The sequence below is a fragment of the Xenopus laevis genome, chromosome 7S (genome assembly GCF_017654675.1).
Source record: "Xenopus laevis strain J_2021 chromosome 7S, Xenopus_laevis_v10.1, whole genome shotgun sequence".
Lineage (NCBI taxonomy): Eukaryota > Metazoa > Chordata > Amphibia > Anura > Pipidae > Xenopus > Xenopus laevis.
Genome location: NC_054384.1, coordinates 34281809 through 34297912, shown reverse-complemented (window position 1 = coordinate 34297912; position 16104 = coordinate 34281809). Strand labels below are relative to the sequence as shown.

Sequence of the window (16104 nt, the reverse complement as noted above, 5' to 3'; positions counted from 1 at the left end):
GCCTCCTTGTACATGATAAATGTAAAAGGTTTTGTTTTGTGACGTATATTTATTAAGCAGAATTTTTGTTCTGCATTTAACCTTATGAAAAATCTTTCCCAGTTAATATGTTACAGAGATGCGCTTATACTGTTAAATATGTTGCAGAGATGCCCTTATACTGTCAAAGTTTGCACTACAATTTAGTTTCTGTTACTCACTAATAGAATTGCCTCTGCAGCATAATCTCACACAAATGCTAGAGATGAGTTCAGTAATTACAAGGTCCAAAAGAGAGTCATTCCTAGTAGGTTCTTGAACGAGCTGAAATAAAAAGTTGTCATTCAGCATATTTACAAACTTACTAGCTTTGACTTGGCAACCCCATTAACCCAGTCAATGTCTGGATAACTAAAGTTGTCCATAATAATAACTTGACCTACTGTAGTTGTGAAGCCCTTTGTTTTTGTAAAAGTAGCTGGGGTTCATTCTCATCACTTATATGAGGTGGTTTATAGCATACAGGGTTGGACTGGGGGAGGCTGCTGTCTCAGGGCCCCCTGAGCCTGTCGCAAGTCCATCACCGGCCCCTAGCCGCAGCCACCTTCAGTATGCACACGGAGCTTGCGCGCATGCGCATTCCTGTTTCTGAAGCTACCGGGGACAACTTCAGGACAAGCTCCTACCGCAGAGAGCGCACACGCATGCGCACACCTGTTTTTTTAAGCGCCCATGGCGGCAAGAAATGAGATTGGGGCAGCCCCCGGCCACAGCCACCTTCAGCATGCCTGCCCTCTTGTAGCGCCCATGGCCAGAGACGAGATTGTGGCAGCAAGGGCAGGGAGCGGGTCTGGGCCAGCAGGGCCCACGAGAGTTATACACCAATGATAATTTTCTTTGTTACCTTTTGGCTAGTCAAAATATCAACCCAGAGAGATTCCACACCCTCCCCAGTGCAATCCATGGTTATTTCTTTAGAGAACTACCTCATCATCCTGCTGCTGTTCTGTTCCCACTAAACTATCTGACCCTGCTAGGTCCTGCTCAGTGAGCAAGAGACTCCTCTCAAGATTGTCAATCAACCACAGACCAATTTGTTGCTATACTGCTCAAACACGAGCCTCTAAAGTGGCAATTTGCTCACAGCCATCAAAGTGGTAAGCAGCCATCACAGAGGTAAGCAGAGGTAAACTCTTTTTCCACATCTGCATACATGTTGCAGACTGTGCACTGGGTCAGACCTTCAATTTTGCTAGCACTCATTATCCCAGTTATATATCAAAGAACAGAAACAAAAAAAAATGTTTTTACCTTGTTTTAACCTCCTTTAGTTTGAATGTCCTGTGTTTGTAACTCCACTTAAAGAGTACACATGTAAAGAGCAGCTATCCACTAGATTAAGTGCCACTGGAGTCCCAGGGGTTCTATTTATACCATCTGTTCAGATGCTCTTATCAAACCCCCACCCATCTCAAACTGAAGGAAAAGTACTGCAAAGTAAAGCAGTTTGTGGCAAACTTGCTGTAAGCACAATAACAAACCAACCTTTGCTATTTAGCACCAAAGATAGAACAAAAACTTTAAAAACCACAGTGATTAAATATATAAACCTTACTTTAAAATAACAGGTAATAAAAAAATATGTATCCTTTTGTGTTGATTTATGCTTCAGCAAGTAGGCATTTGAAAGATGCTAGAAACATTCAACAGCATCACAGTCTGCATGGTAATAGAGGAAGTTGCTAATCCCTTAAACTGCTGAAAACGCTTGTTCTTTTGCACTTTGGTCCCTGACCTATAGGTAGCAGAAAATGGAGCACAGAGATCTGCCATTGCACCATGGATACATCTTTACTTGCAATCAGTAGCATTGTATACATAAAGGGGAGGGGGGGACATGTATGCAACCTCCTCCAGCTACCTACCTGTTCCCTAACTTGTCATTTAGACAAGCAAGCTAATATTTGCCTCTAGTTTCCCGGGATTTTATACCTGGTGCAAGGTGCAGAGAGCACAGGCAGACGCTGGGCGCAAGTACACTTTAAAGGAGAAGGAAACCTAGTCGGCGCAAAAACCCTCCCCCCCTCCCGTGTGTTGCCCACCCTCCCTCCTCCCCCCTGGCCTACCCGTCTTGCTGGGCAAATGCCCCTAACTTGTTACTTACCCTTCTGCGCAAGGTCCAGTCTACGGAGTTCACCGACGCCATCTTCTTCCACGCAATCTTCTTCCTACTTTGACCGGCGCATGCGCAGTAGATCGTACCGGCAAAATGCTCCTACTGCGCATGCGCCGGTCAAAGCAGGAAGAAGATCGCGTGGAAGAAGATGGCGTCGGTGAACTCCTCCAAAAGTCACGAAGAAAAAAAGAATAAAACTTTGTGACTTTTGGCGCATGCGCAGTAGATCCGTACCGGTGAAATGCTCCTACTGCGCATGCGCCAAAATGCCGGTCAAAGCAGGAAGAAGATCGCGTGGAAGAAGATGGTGCCTGTGAACTCTGTGGACTGGACCTGCGCAGAAGGGTAAGTAACAAGTTAGGGGCATTTGCCCAGCGGGACAGGTAGGCCAGGGGGGAGGAGGAAGGGTGGGCAACACACGGGAGGGGGGGAGGGTTTTTGCGCCGTCTGGGTTTCCTTCTCCTTTAAATGGGCATGAAAGGGCAAACTTATTAATGCTCTTGCATTTGGGTCCAGGGTCTCAGTAAATGACCCTAAGATCATTTAAATTCCAACTGACAATATTTTGGGAAGCAGCTTTCTAAACAGAAGAAACGTAGCCTTAGGGTCTGGCCACACGGCCAGATTCGGGGAGATTAGTCACAAGGCTACAAATCTCCTCTTCTTCATGGTGACTTATCTCCCCGATCTGCGTTCCCCTGCCTTCCGCCGGCTAAAATGTAAATCACCTGGGGGCAGGCATATGGAGCAATTCGTTTTCCAAATTCGGCCGTAGTTTCCTCGCGATTAATCTCACTGAATCTGCATGTTTGGCCAGACCCTTATGGATTATTGCTGCGCTATACTCTCGCAGGAAATAATATCTAACAGGGAAAATTTGGGTATATATAGTTAATAATGGATGGAGGGCACACCAAAAACGTTCAAAATTTAGCAAGAGGTGCAAAAACAAATGTTACCCCTACCAAAGGTAACCAATATCAATACTAAGTCAAAATGTTTGCACACTCAGAACAAAACAATTGGACATAAGGGTGGTTTGAAAAAATAATTTTTACTATTGTTCAAGAAAACATTTTACATGGATAATGCCATACAATACATGGCGCAATTTATACAATGTTAAAAAGTAGCATAGAAAATCAATCACCCATTAGTCTCATGTAGCAAGCAAGAAATCAGCAAGGAAGAGGATACACCTACCAGAAAAATGAGAATGGCCATTCTCATTTTTCTGGTAGGTGTATCCTCTTCCTTGCTGATTGTACATGTATTGTATGGCATTATCCATGTAAAATGTTTTCTTGAACAATAGTAAAAATTATTTTTTCAGAGCTTTCTGGATAATGGGTTTCCAGATAATGGATCCCATACCTGTACTACCATTCCACTGACTGATTTCCCATGCTGTGCAGGAGAATTTGTTGCTCAGCACCTGTACCAAAGAATTACAGCCATTCAGCAACTATGCAGACCTGACAGGGAACTGTATTTTATCTGTCACTTTCTGAAGGCAGAGCCGTGATTGGCTACTGTGCTTTTAAACAGGGACCACTCATTTGTAACACTGACCAGAAATGATTTATTGGGAGCTCCAATAAAGGTGTTATTTATAAATGTAACAATCCCTTTTAGCCCAAACTGAAATCAGGAACCATACTGTATATTATTTATCATTGACTAGATGATGAGGGTGACTTTATAAACTGCTTTATGTCCTCCCAGCCTAAAACATGCAGTGAATTTTATACCTAAATACTTATTATAAAGTTGTACAAATAATGTTTCATAGCAAGGGAACAAAAAGTGACTGCAGTTTTAGATTGATTTGTCCTTATATACACATTGCCAATTAATACATTGACACATTTGTGTCAGAAATACCAGACCCCTCATTTTAGATGGGAATACTATTACTTCTTAGTTTTGGGATAAATTCATAGTGTATGTTATACGAATTGTTATAATAGAAATAGGAATAACTCAGGTCATCATAGAAGCTTTAGTGAACAATTCCAGTGTTTTATATCTCTGCTATAAACTGTATGCTTCATTTCTTCTGCCACTTGGAATAAGAGGGAATTAATTAAATGATGCTAGATACCCAAAGAACATGAGTTTAATTTAGTTTAATGACTTCAGTTAAAGTAATATTCTAATTTACCTTAAGTAAATTCCTAGAGTACAAGAAAATGTGTATTTTTTTCTGTCCTTCTTTCATATGTAACAAAAGACACAATGTTTGTCTGGGTGTAGTAACCCATAACAACTAATAAGATGTTTGCTTTCAAAAGGGGACTAGTAACTTTGAGTATATTGAAAGAAAGGTGGGACATCATTAACAAGGTTTTTGATGAAGAAGGGAAATGTGGGGGCTATGTTCCACCTATGATATTCATTTTTGGATATAAACACAAATAATGATATCTATTTAAACAACAAAATTTGAAACACAATGCGAAATTTGTATGCATACACATAACTAGGCCCATGTCATGTGCAGTTTTTTAGTGTATTGACCAAAAAACATTTTTGTGAACATTGGCCTTAAAGGAATTTGAGGAAAACCTGAACAGGGTCCACCAATAGGATCTATGCCTTGGGCCCACTAGTGCCTTTAAGCTCCCCCCCCAAAAAAAATAAAAAAAAATCTACAGGATGACAGTGGACACCTGCAGAAAATATACAAAATGTGCTATAAAAAATTTTTTAGTGGTGAATATTTTGTCCATTGTTTTCCATTATACTGGACCATTTTATCTTTAAGCTAAATATCTTCTCACACATGTAGAATACTCTAATAGTGATGGGCGAATTTGGTTTTGTGAAACAGCGCCGGCGTCTTGTTTTTGACGCCTGCGTCCATTTTTGATGCCGGCATCCATTTTTTACACCGGCGTTCATATTTTTGGAAAATATCTGCAAAAAACAGATGCCGGCAAATTTTCGATTGCTAATTTTCACTGCGGTTTCGCAAATTTATTCGCTGGTGGCGAATCCCGCAAATTCGCACCTGGCGAATAAATTCGCCCATCGCTATACTCTAATTAATAGAGAGGTGGTTATGACTTGTTTGGAGCAAATTATTTGCTGACATTTATGTGAGAACCCAGCTTCCCCAATAGAATGATGTTATACTGTATGTGGCACAAAACACAGTCGTTTTTATGGGACCACACAAAACAATTTTGACTACAGTTTAAATTTTTTTGCACTTAGATCTGATATACTTACATATTTGGAGACAACTCAGATATGAATTTTATTAGTTTCAATACTTTATTGAAAGAACGGGAGCAAGTATTTATAACTGAGACCAGAGATTGATATAAAATAATAACACAAAAAGTAATATTAAAAAAAGTATGGTACTATACACCCAGGAAAGGACAAGTTTTGCAGTACATGAAGTTGACTTTATGTCTGAAAGGGACTTGATTTTGGAAATTTGATCAAACTAATAGCTGAAACTAAAATCAACAGGTGATTGGGCCCAGGATGTTGCAAAAGACATTGGGCTTACTGTGAAAAGTGCAGGTTTCCGGAGGATCAGAGGCAGAGTTTGATATTGGAAAGGGACTGGGGGCATGGGAGGGAAAACTGACTTGTCTGATTGCAATCCTGCCTCAACCTTCATCTCTCAAAACAATATAGTTTTTTTTCCTACAGGTCATCTTCTGTTCTGCAGCCACACAACAGCCACCAAATTTATTTGCCAGTAACAGACCTCTTTGTGTGCAAAATTCCAAATGCGCATTCCTACTGAGCCAGTCCTCACTTCCCGATTTCCAATTTAACAGAGCTCACTAGCCACTTCCTATTTTCAGAAGGCACCTTGGAAGAATTCAATACTCAATCCTGATGGCAATGGGGATGGGAAACAATAAAGTAGCACAGATCTAGCATCTTGTTACCATACTATGAGCAGACATTGCTGGCAAATGAAACACTTTTTTAGATTATTTCATCTAGGGGCAGATTAATTTATCTTGACCCATCTATGTTTGGGCAACAGATTAATGAAAGAACAAGCGAGTTTCTGAACTTGGCTTTCCAGTAAATAAGTGTTGTGGCTTGTTGGTTAATGACAATTAACTTATTTTTCCATGAGCAGTTTTTTTTTAACAAAAATTAGAAGCTTTCTAATCTTAAACCTGTCAAAAATTCCCTAGAGGAAAAAAATGCCAATAATCTTATGTAATCTTATGAGCTACTGTATGTATAGATATACAGTACAGTGTGGAAGAAAAGGTCATAGAAGAAGAATTTAAAATCAGTAGATAGAATGAAAGTTGATTAGTTGAGTATAGAGGCATGCTCCTCACCAGGCTCTGACTAACTCCTGTCTTATAAACAGAAACCATTCTCTTTTCTTAGCATAATTTTAAATATTGTGTAAATGCAAGAAAAGATGAAAACACAAGCTTTATGTCATTTTTTCCCCTGCATTTTCTGTGTTTTCTGAATTCATGCTGTTTATTTCATGTGGTCACAAAATGTATTTAGTATTAATATAATTCATGCTAAAATATATTTTGTAAAAAAGTATATTTGTGTTCATATGGTTATTTGTATCCTTTTGTTAATAGGGTTTATCTTTTGTTGAATAAATTATTTTGTCAAATTTTGTGCTGACAAAACTTATATTGTGACTTCAAAATTATTTTTGTGCTAACAAACTTTATTTTTTTAGACATACAGATTTTCAAATAAAATGAACATCTTTTGTGGCTACACCAAATGGTTTAAGTCTGGGGGTACCTTAGAAAGGATCTCTCCCAAACTTTCTCTAGTGACATATTTACACATCTTAATCTCTCCAGCACTCAGTCTTGTTTAAAGGGGACCTGTCACTGTAATAAATAATTCCAGATCCTAATTTATGAGTTTATTTAAGTAAAATGCATTTCACTTACACTATAAAAATTAATGAAATCTTGTGTTTATTAGTCTTGAAATCAAAGCAGACAGGCAGGTGCCATTTTGAAGACGCTTTTATTAAAGTAGGCTCTGCACCATTCCGAAATCTTGTTTATGTGCCAGAATGGGGCACCTGATATCCATGTCTATGCACTGGATACACAATTAGATGGTTAGGAGGGCAGGGAAATATGAGGAGTGCAGTGAAATCTAGGAAGTGCAGAATAGAAAGTGAAAGTAATTTCCTGCCCAGCCCCTATGCCTAAGGCATAGAGGAGGGGCAGGTAATATATGACAGCTGAGACTTTTAGAAGAGTTTATAACTGTAATGAATGTTTTAATAACAAAAATAATTTGGGTTTCATGTTTTATTTGAAAAGGACTTTTATTATACAGCTTTTTATATCTGGGTGACAGGTTCACTTTAAAGACCCCTACTAGCAAACCAATAAGAGAACCCCATCCCTGCTGCAACTCTATAATATCAATCAATGTTAAGTACCCATCTTTCTTTAAAGCTGGCACTTGGCACTTAAACTCAGTTTGTTTAAAGGATTCTGTTATGATTTCTATGGTGCAGTATTTATTTCTAAATTATACTGTTTACATAACATGTAAGCAACAAGTGTATTTTTAGCTGTAATATTTGTGTGTAGGCAGTCAACTCAGGTCATTGTGCCTGATCCTGTGCTTTCAAATAGAGCCAGCAGTTCACAATAGAACTGCTTTCAGATAACCTATAGTTTCTCCTACACAATGTAGCTGGAGGAGTTGTAGTAGTATTTTTTTACTATTCAGAGCTATTCTCATATCTGTCAGGGAGCTGGTATCTTGTGTCAAGTTGTCAGAGTTGTTATTTTGTTACCTTCCCAATATTCTGTTGACTGCTGTGGGGGGGGAAGGTATGGGAAGATAGTTCTCCAATTTGTAGTACAGAGTGAGTGAAATTTCTGAGATCACAAGTCACATGACTGAGGGTACCTGGTAATCTAACAACATGTCTAGTCGCATGTTAGATTTCAAAATTAAATTTAGAAAAACAAAATCTGTTTATTTTTAAAATTATGCTTTTGAAAAAAAATGACAGAATCCCTTTAAACAATCCCTAGTCAACATGACTAACATCTCACAAAAGAGACAGGGGCAATTCCTAAAATAATTATGCTCTCTCTCTCTCTCTCTCTCTCTCTCTCTTTCTCTCTCTCTCTCTCTCTCTCTCATGCCATGGGAGTTATTCCCTTTAGTTTACATATTAATCACATGTCCATTATGATTGCAGTAATCCATAGATAATAGTTTGAAATTCTGAAATGATTATATTGTTGACATGGACTGTGCATTTCAATGTGATATTCACACTTATCTGTTAGGACTAAAACAACTGTTGCTGGAGGCCTAAAATGACTTTTATTTCTCCTTCAAAATGTAAAAGTGTATTGACTTCAAACTGAACACACAATTTAGAAAATTTTACTAAACATGTACAATGGGTATAGAATCTTCAAGCTCACTTACCAACCAATAAGGGATGAAGTAACATTACCCATTCTGTTTCTACACAAAATTGCACAGCATGTAGCACAGGTGCATTATACTAGCTTTCAAGGTGTTTAAAAGATTATATGCAAAATATGTGCACCTGTCCTGTTAAGTCTATGAGGTACTTATCAAAATAAACCTTAGAAATAATTTACTTCAAATGAGGGTTGCCATGGAAACACCTGATGGTGTCCAGGAGTTACAAGTACAAAATAAATGCTAAGTGCGTCATCGCTATAGAAACACATTTTTGTCACAGGCTATCAATACCCACAATCATTGCATGCCATTGGATGTCCAATGTACTTTATACCTGATCTATAACATTATTCTACCGTTTTTCTACACCAGAAGGCAGCAAATAATAACCTGGTTATTTTTATAATTTAGAAGTCTATGGATCTTTTTCTAAAGTAGCAGAAACCCACATAATATTACATATTTTCCTGCTACATCTAAACAAGCATTTTGCCCTTTTCATGAGCATTTGGTCAAAAGGGGGCCCCAGCTCTTTATAGAGTCTACGGTTAATATATACCTGGAGCTAAGTGGTAAATCCTGACCTAGGTAATACATTTTTATATGTGCAAAAATAATAATAAACACGTGGTACATACCTATTATCCATCAAAACATCCGTATGATGATTGTACGGGTATGGCATCCATTATACAGAAACCTGTTATCCAGAAAGCTTCAAATTAATAATGATGTCCTTTTTCTCTATAATAATAAGTAGAAGTACCTTCTACTTAACCCCAGCTAAGATTTAATTAATCCTTTGTGGATGCAAAACATTCCTATTGGGTTTAATAATTTCTAAATTATATTTATACTTTAAGGGATCCTGTCATCGGAAAACATGTTTTTTTAAAAACGCATCAGTTAATAGTGCTACTCCTGCAGAATTCTGCACTGAAATCCATTTCTCAAAAGAGCAAACAGATTTTTTTATATTCAATTTTGAAATCTGACATGGGGCTAGACATTTTGTCAATTTCCCAGCTGCCCCAGGACATGTGACTTGTGCCTGCACTTTAGGAGAGAAATGCTTTCTGGCAGGCTGTTGTTTTTCCTTCTCAATGTAACTGAATGTGTCTCAGTGGGACATGGGTTTTTACTATTGAGTGCTGTTCTTAGATCTACCAGGCAGCTGTTATCTTGTGTTAGGGAGCTGCTATCTGGTTACCTTCCCATTGTTCTTTTGTTTGGCTGCTGGGGGGGGGGAAGGGAGGGGGTGATATCACTCCAACTTGCAGTACAGCAGTAAAGAGTGATTGAAGTTTATCAGAGCACAAGTCACATGACTTGGGGTAGCTGGGAAACTGACAATATGTCTAGCCCCATGTCAGATTTCAAAATTGAATATAAAAAAATCTGTTTGCAATGGATTTCAGTGCAGAATTCTGCTGGAGCAGCACTATTAACTGATTCATTTTGAGAAAAAAAATTTTCCCATGACAGTATCCCTTTAAGGTATTTTAATCCAAATTACAGAAAGACCTCTTACCTGAAAACTCCATGTCGCAAGCATTCTGTATAACAGGTTCTATAACTATATTACAGTTTGTTTTTACTGTTCCAGCATTAAACCAGATAAAGAGAATTGGATTGAATGATGTCCATGGTGGATGTTGAGGGTTGATGTTATAGCATAAACAAATCTAAATCAAATTCAAAAACTAGCAACTAGATCCTATGCTGTGGGCATATGGAAGGCCCTATTCTGTCCTCATACACCTGGAACAGTAAAAAGGTTTCTGTTGATCCGACTGTGAGGAGGCATGCCTGCTTAATGTGTGATAACTTAACAGTTAACTAATGTAACCCATAGCGTAAATAACAACACTGAAACAAAACTTCCTTTTAGTGGGTTAGGGTCGGCCACAGCTTTTATTTAAACAGATTCTTATTCATACCGTACACAGAAAAAACTTGCCATTAATTTACCAACCATTCATTTCCAAATGCCAGCCACCGCAGCCGCGGTGGGCATGTAGGTCATTCCAAATACCGTCTGGATAACCAATGGCAAGGACACTTTTACCCCGCCACGGAGGAGTACCTGTACACCTACACGGGACTCCGACCCCCACCCAAACGCACAAGAGCAGCACCAATACCATCCTGTAAACCAGCAAGAAAAATGTCAAGGCCGATATCATTCAAGTGGACGCCATCTCGCAACATGAGGCCCTGATCAATACCTTCCAATAGTCTATGGCGAACTACAATACCCCCCCTGTCGCGAACAAAGCGGGAAATCCGGGAATTAAGAAGGCGCCGGGCTCTCTCAATAGCACCCGGGTCTCTCGCCCCCCTCCAGCAGAGCCGGGGAACGATTTCCGACCAAACTAAGACCATATCCGAGAAAAATGCGTTAAACCTGCCCACATCAGACCTGATGAGGGACAACAGCTCCGCTACCCGTACCCTGCCTAGATCGTTGCCGCCGGCGTGAATGACCAATATGACCGGGGGCGGTGTAACCCTGCTGATTGCCACTACTTCTGGTAAGATCTGCAACCACCGCAAACCGCCAATGCCACGCCATTGAAACTGTACCCCTGTAAAACCCAAAGTGTCTCCTCCTGGACGAAATGCCGCTCTCTGTTCAGCCCGCCGAATATAGGAATGGCCCACCATCCAAACCGTCGCACGCAGATGCCCTGAAAGAAATTAAAACGTCAGTAAATCAGGCCGTACGTAGGTTGTAAAACACGCTGATTTCCAGCGACCAAGTTTCTTAATGTGTTCATCCTTGAGGCCACAAAGACTCGCTTCCGTTGCCGCACCTATGCGGAACGAGTGAGTTCCAAATGCGTTAGGATTGAAACCAAGCTGACACAAGCAACGCTTAAACAGGGCCGCAAACTGAAAGCGGGTCAACGGGGAACCATCAAGGTGTGAAAGAAAACGGTCTCCCAGAGATCTAATCGATGAAAACTGAGACACCAGGGCACATGGACAGGCAGGGCCCGCAATCGCCGTTAATGGGATCCAGCACCCTTTACCCAAAACATCAGTCTTAGAGCGCCGGATGCACAAAAGAATGGAAGAGGAATTACCGAGCACATCACCGGATAACAGGCCTCCCGCTTTTGATTTGCTTTGCGGAACCAGTTCACTAACTCGCAATGCTGCGAAGAAAGCTAAAGCAAAAGCGGTTCTGAAAAGAGCTACTTCATAACTGGATATACAGACGTTGGGTAATATAGCTAACAGCCTGCACAGTAGTGCAAACGAGACTGGACGTCTGGAGTCCTTCTTAACAGAATTCCGGGCCCAACCTTTCATGGCTTGCAATATGGGAAAACGTTTCGTAACATCCTCAACCCCCATTAGCTTGAACAAAAATGCCAAACCCGTCAATCGCTTTTTAACAACTGCAACTGAATGGCCACTCCCTCGAAGTAGCAAAAGGTAATCCACAGCCACCTGAAAACAGGTATCGGGTGCCCAGGAGGTGTTAACCGGGAACAAGGAGAACCACTCCGCCCAAGCCTTACCATGCGCCGCCCAAGTGGCTGGAGCCACCGAAGTTCGGACCATGTTCATAAGCTGCGCTCCACTATCTCCCATAAGGTTGTTGGGCACTCCTGTCCGCGGGACTCCGCCTCTGGGACTAAATCCCGGAATTTCTGCCACTGTGAACGAGAGAGAGCATCAGCTGCTGAATTGGAAACCCCCGGTACATGCTTGGCTCGAAACCAGATATTGTGCGTCAAGCAAAGCAGGACCAGGTGGCGCAACATAGCTAAAACAGGCAGAGAAGAAGATGTCAAGTTGTTAATTGCAAATACGACACTCAAATTATCAGTCCAAAAACAAACTTTTTTATTTGACATGCATTCGCCCCAGAGTTCCACCGCTACCACAATAGGGAAAATCTCAAGTAAGGTCAAATTCTTGCAAAGGCCAGCTGCAGCCCAACACTCGGGCCAAGCACCAAAGCACCACTGATTGCCAAGGATGGCCCCAAAACCTATCGAGCCGGCCGCATCCGTAAACAGGGATAAGTCGTGATTACAAACTTCAGGGCTCATCCAGCATGACCTACCATTGAAGACCTGCAAAAATTGTTTCCACACTTCTAGATCTGCCTTCAACTGCCGAGTGATCCTGATATAATGGTGGGGGGATTTCGCTCCTTTCGTAGCCAGGGACAAGCGTCGGGAAAAAACCCTACCCATGGGCATGATTCTGCAAGCAAAAACCAAAAGACCTAACAATGATTGGAGCTGTTTCAGGGTAACTTTGGAGGCCTCCTGTACCTGCTCGACTAGCGCTAGCAACTTAAACATCTTATCGCTGGGAAGACGGAATTCCATCCGAATGGTGTCAATCTCAATGCCGAGGAAAGTCAAAACTACAGTAGGACCTTCTGTTTTCTCCTCAGCGAGAGGGACACCAAACTGCTGAGCAACAAAACGAAAGGTGGCTAAGAGGCCTGAACAACTACTGCTATTCGCCGGGCCTACGAACAAGAAATCATCTAGGTAGTGGGTTAAAGAATGAGAGCCCGACTCGCAACTGACAACCCACTCTATAAAGGAACTGAAAACCTCAAAGTAGAAACAGGAGATTGAACAACCCATAGGCAGGCACATGTCGTAGTAAAATTGACCATCAAAGAAACAACCTAAAAGATGAAAACAATCTTTGTGGACCGGCAGGAGCCGAAATGCGGATTCGATGTCAGCTTTAGCCAAAAGTGCACCGTTACCTGCCTTACAGACCAATGCAATTGCCCGATCAAAGGGGGCATAAGACACGGAAGCATCCTCCTTACTAATGCCATCATTGACGGATCCGCCTTTAGGGTATGATAGGTGGTGAATTAAACGAAATTTACCGGGCTCCTTTTTGGGTACCACACCTAAAGGGGAAACCCTCAAGTTGGGAAAAGGTAACGATTGAAAGGGGCCCGCGATCCTGCCTAACTCTACTTCCTTCCTTAACTTATCGGCTACCACACCGTGGTGCTCTTCCGCTGACCTGAGGTTAGTGGAAAACAAGGGTTGGAATTTCAACTGAAAAGGAATGAAAAATCCAAAAAGAAATCCACATCTAAGCAGGGCGGCTTCCCGCTTCCTGGGGTACTGATCTAACCAAGGTGACATTGCTAGCACGTTCACTGGGGTTCTCTGTTCTACCTGGGAGTTGAGGTGCTGAAAGTGGCTTGCCCTTTTTAAAGCACCTGAGGGCTGAGTGGGCTCCACCGCAAATGGAGCACTCATGCTTAAATTTACACGTTCCGAAGAATCTGCAATGACCCTCATTGAACAACCAGCAAACCCCCGGCCTTCTGGGGGCCGCAGAGCTGGCCTGTGAGTGCCCAGCGGCCCCCGACAGAAAGGGAGGGGGACGCTGGGCCATCATAAGCCGAATCCACACATCTGTAGCTTTCATGTCCCAACCCAGATCAGGATGAAGAGCAAGTTTCCTCCTGAATTCCTCCTCATACCTCCACCATGCTGAACCCCCGTGCACTTTATAAGCCCCATAAATAAGGTCCTGATAAACAAAAAGTTGAGAGCACTTTCCAGGATGTTTTTGACCGATAACCCCTGCAAGCACAGAAAAGGCTTGCAGCCAATTTCCAAACGTTTTAGCGACTCTAGGCTTCCTGTCCTCGCTTTTGTCAAAACGCCTCTCCTTATCAACCGTCACTTGATCAGGCGAGATCAGGGACCAAATATCAATGTACTCATTATTCCAAATTTTTTCCCTGGTCTCCGCTGACAAATGAGAGCCCAGCGGGCTAACCCCACAAAAATATATATCTTTGTATGTGCCAGCCGACGGGGACTCAGTCGGTGGCGTAGGACTATTGGCAACTAATTTGCCCAAAATTTGCTTAAGTGCTACAAGAACGTCACTATTAGTATCAGCAGTACCCACCCATGCCCCAGTACAGTCATACCCACCCGATCTTGAAGGCAAGGGTGTAGCAGCATCCCGACTCCGCTGAAGAGAGGTGGTGTCATCCCGGCACGAGCTGTGAAACCGGTTGGAACCCTGATGTGTTCTGCGACGCTTGCTCCCCTGTCGATCCTCTGAACTCCCTCTTGAGGAAGAGGAGGGGGAGTATGGCCTCGGAGACTCCCATGCGGAAGAACAGGAGGGTACTGGGGATTGGACCCGTGAACCTCGCCTACCCCTGGTATCCCTAGGGGGTCGTTCGCCTCTGTTCCTATGACCACTAGTGGGGCTATTGCGAATACGCGTGTCAGCCCCCCGAGATGCCGAGCCACGGCCAGCTAGGGTAGCATGTGAAAGAGGGGTGCTGTGAGTGGTGGGTAAAGCGGCAGCATGGTGGAAAGCCTGCATAGCTGTAGGAAACCCCCCAACCCCAGAGTTATTGCTGCCTGACATATGGGCGGGGGAACTGTCCGCAGAGGAACAAACTGGGGCCACCTGCTGCTGTGTTACGGCTGTATGCCGTGTACTGCGTGCCCCAGTGTGCTGGGTTACTGAAGGGGCAGGAGCAGTCTGCGCAGAGCGCAGCCTGCGAGCATTTTGTGGAGGGGAGCTGCGGGAAACTAGCATAGGTGAAGGAGGCAGCCGCACTGTTTGAACAGAAGTGGCAGCGGGAGGGGAAGCGCGAACTGCTGCGCGCGCAGCAGCCCGCGCTCTAGTGACTGGGGGCCTAACATGCGTGGTGACAGGAGGAAGCGCTCCTGTCACCGTGCTACCCGCTGGAATCCTAGAAGCGGCAACGGCGGGCGCCTTGCGAGGCGCACCCTTGGACTTACTCCTGGGGGGACTTGGACTGAGTCGGGAGGGGGGCGGGAACGACGAGCGGGACCCGCAGCAGTGTTCCGCGCAGCAGTCCTGCTGCGACCTGACACCGCTGCAGCTGGAGAGGGGATCAGCTCAGCTAAAAGCTGATCCACCCAGCCTGTCCCTTGCTGCCTTACTCTCTCCCTCACCTGGGCCTCTAAGGAATCGGCCATCGTGGAGAACTGGACACACTGAGGACTGCAACTCCACCAGCGCTCCAGGATCCTGAGGGAAGAGGAAGCAGGTAAGGCACTCCTTGCTGTATATATATCTGCCCTCCCCTTCTGCTCCCACCAATAGTATTCTAGCCTAAACCCCCAATCACCAATCCCCTGGCTTGCCATCCCTCCTCCCAGTCATTGGCACCCTCGCTACACCCTTTGGTGCCCTCCAGTATCCTTATTTTTAGCTAACTTAGGTCAAACAAATGTTAGTCGTTGAACCAAGGAGGTGTTGAACCCCCATATCAGCAGCCTCCCTAGCAGCATTTCCTCTCTCCTCTGGCTCAAAAACTATGGGAATGTTATTTTTGAGAGTTACTTTCAAGAGTTATGCCATTCCATACCTAGATGTCTTATCTGAAGATCAGCAGTTGGTTACCTGACCGGAAATGTTTTCAATAGCTTTCAGCTGCAATTGTTTTCAACAAAACAACTTATGAATTATCTGAGACTGTTCTGAAGTAAGTGAGAATAAGTTATCTA

The 16104-nt window shown here is 42.9% G+C and overlaps 1 protein-coding gene across 1 annotated transcript; it reads right to left on the bottom strand.

Moving 5' to 3' along the window:
- Positions 1-10474: 10474 nt before the first annotated feature.
- On the bottom strand, positions 10475-15388 carry LOC108697507. The gene is made up of 3 exons (XM_041571114.1): positions 14545-15388; positions 12124-12261; positions 10475-11283 (listed from the first exon to the last, which is right to left on the bottom strand). Exons 1-3 carry the CDS (start codon positions 15164-15166, stop codon positions 10688-10690), a joined length of 1356 nt encoding a protein of 451 aa, XP_041427048.1. The 5' UTR covers positions 15167-15388; the 3' UTR covers positions 10475-10687.
- Positions 15389-16104: the final 716 nt, after the last annotated feature.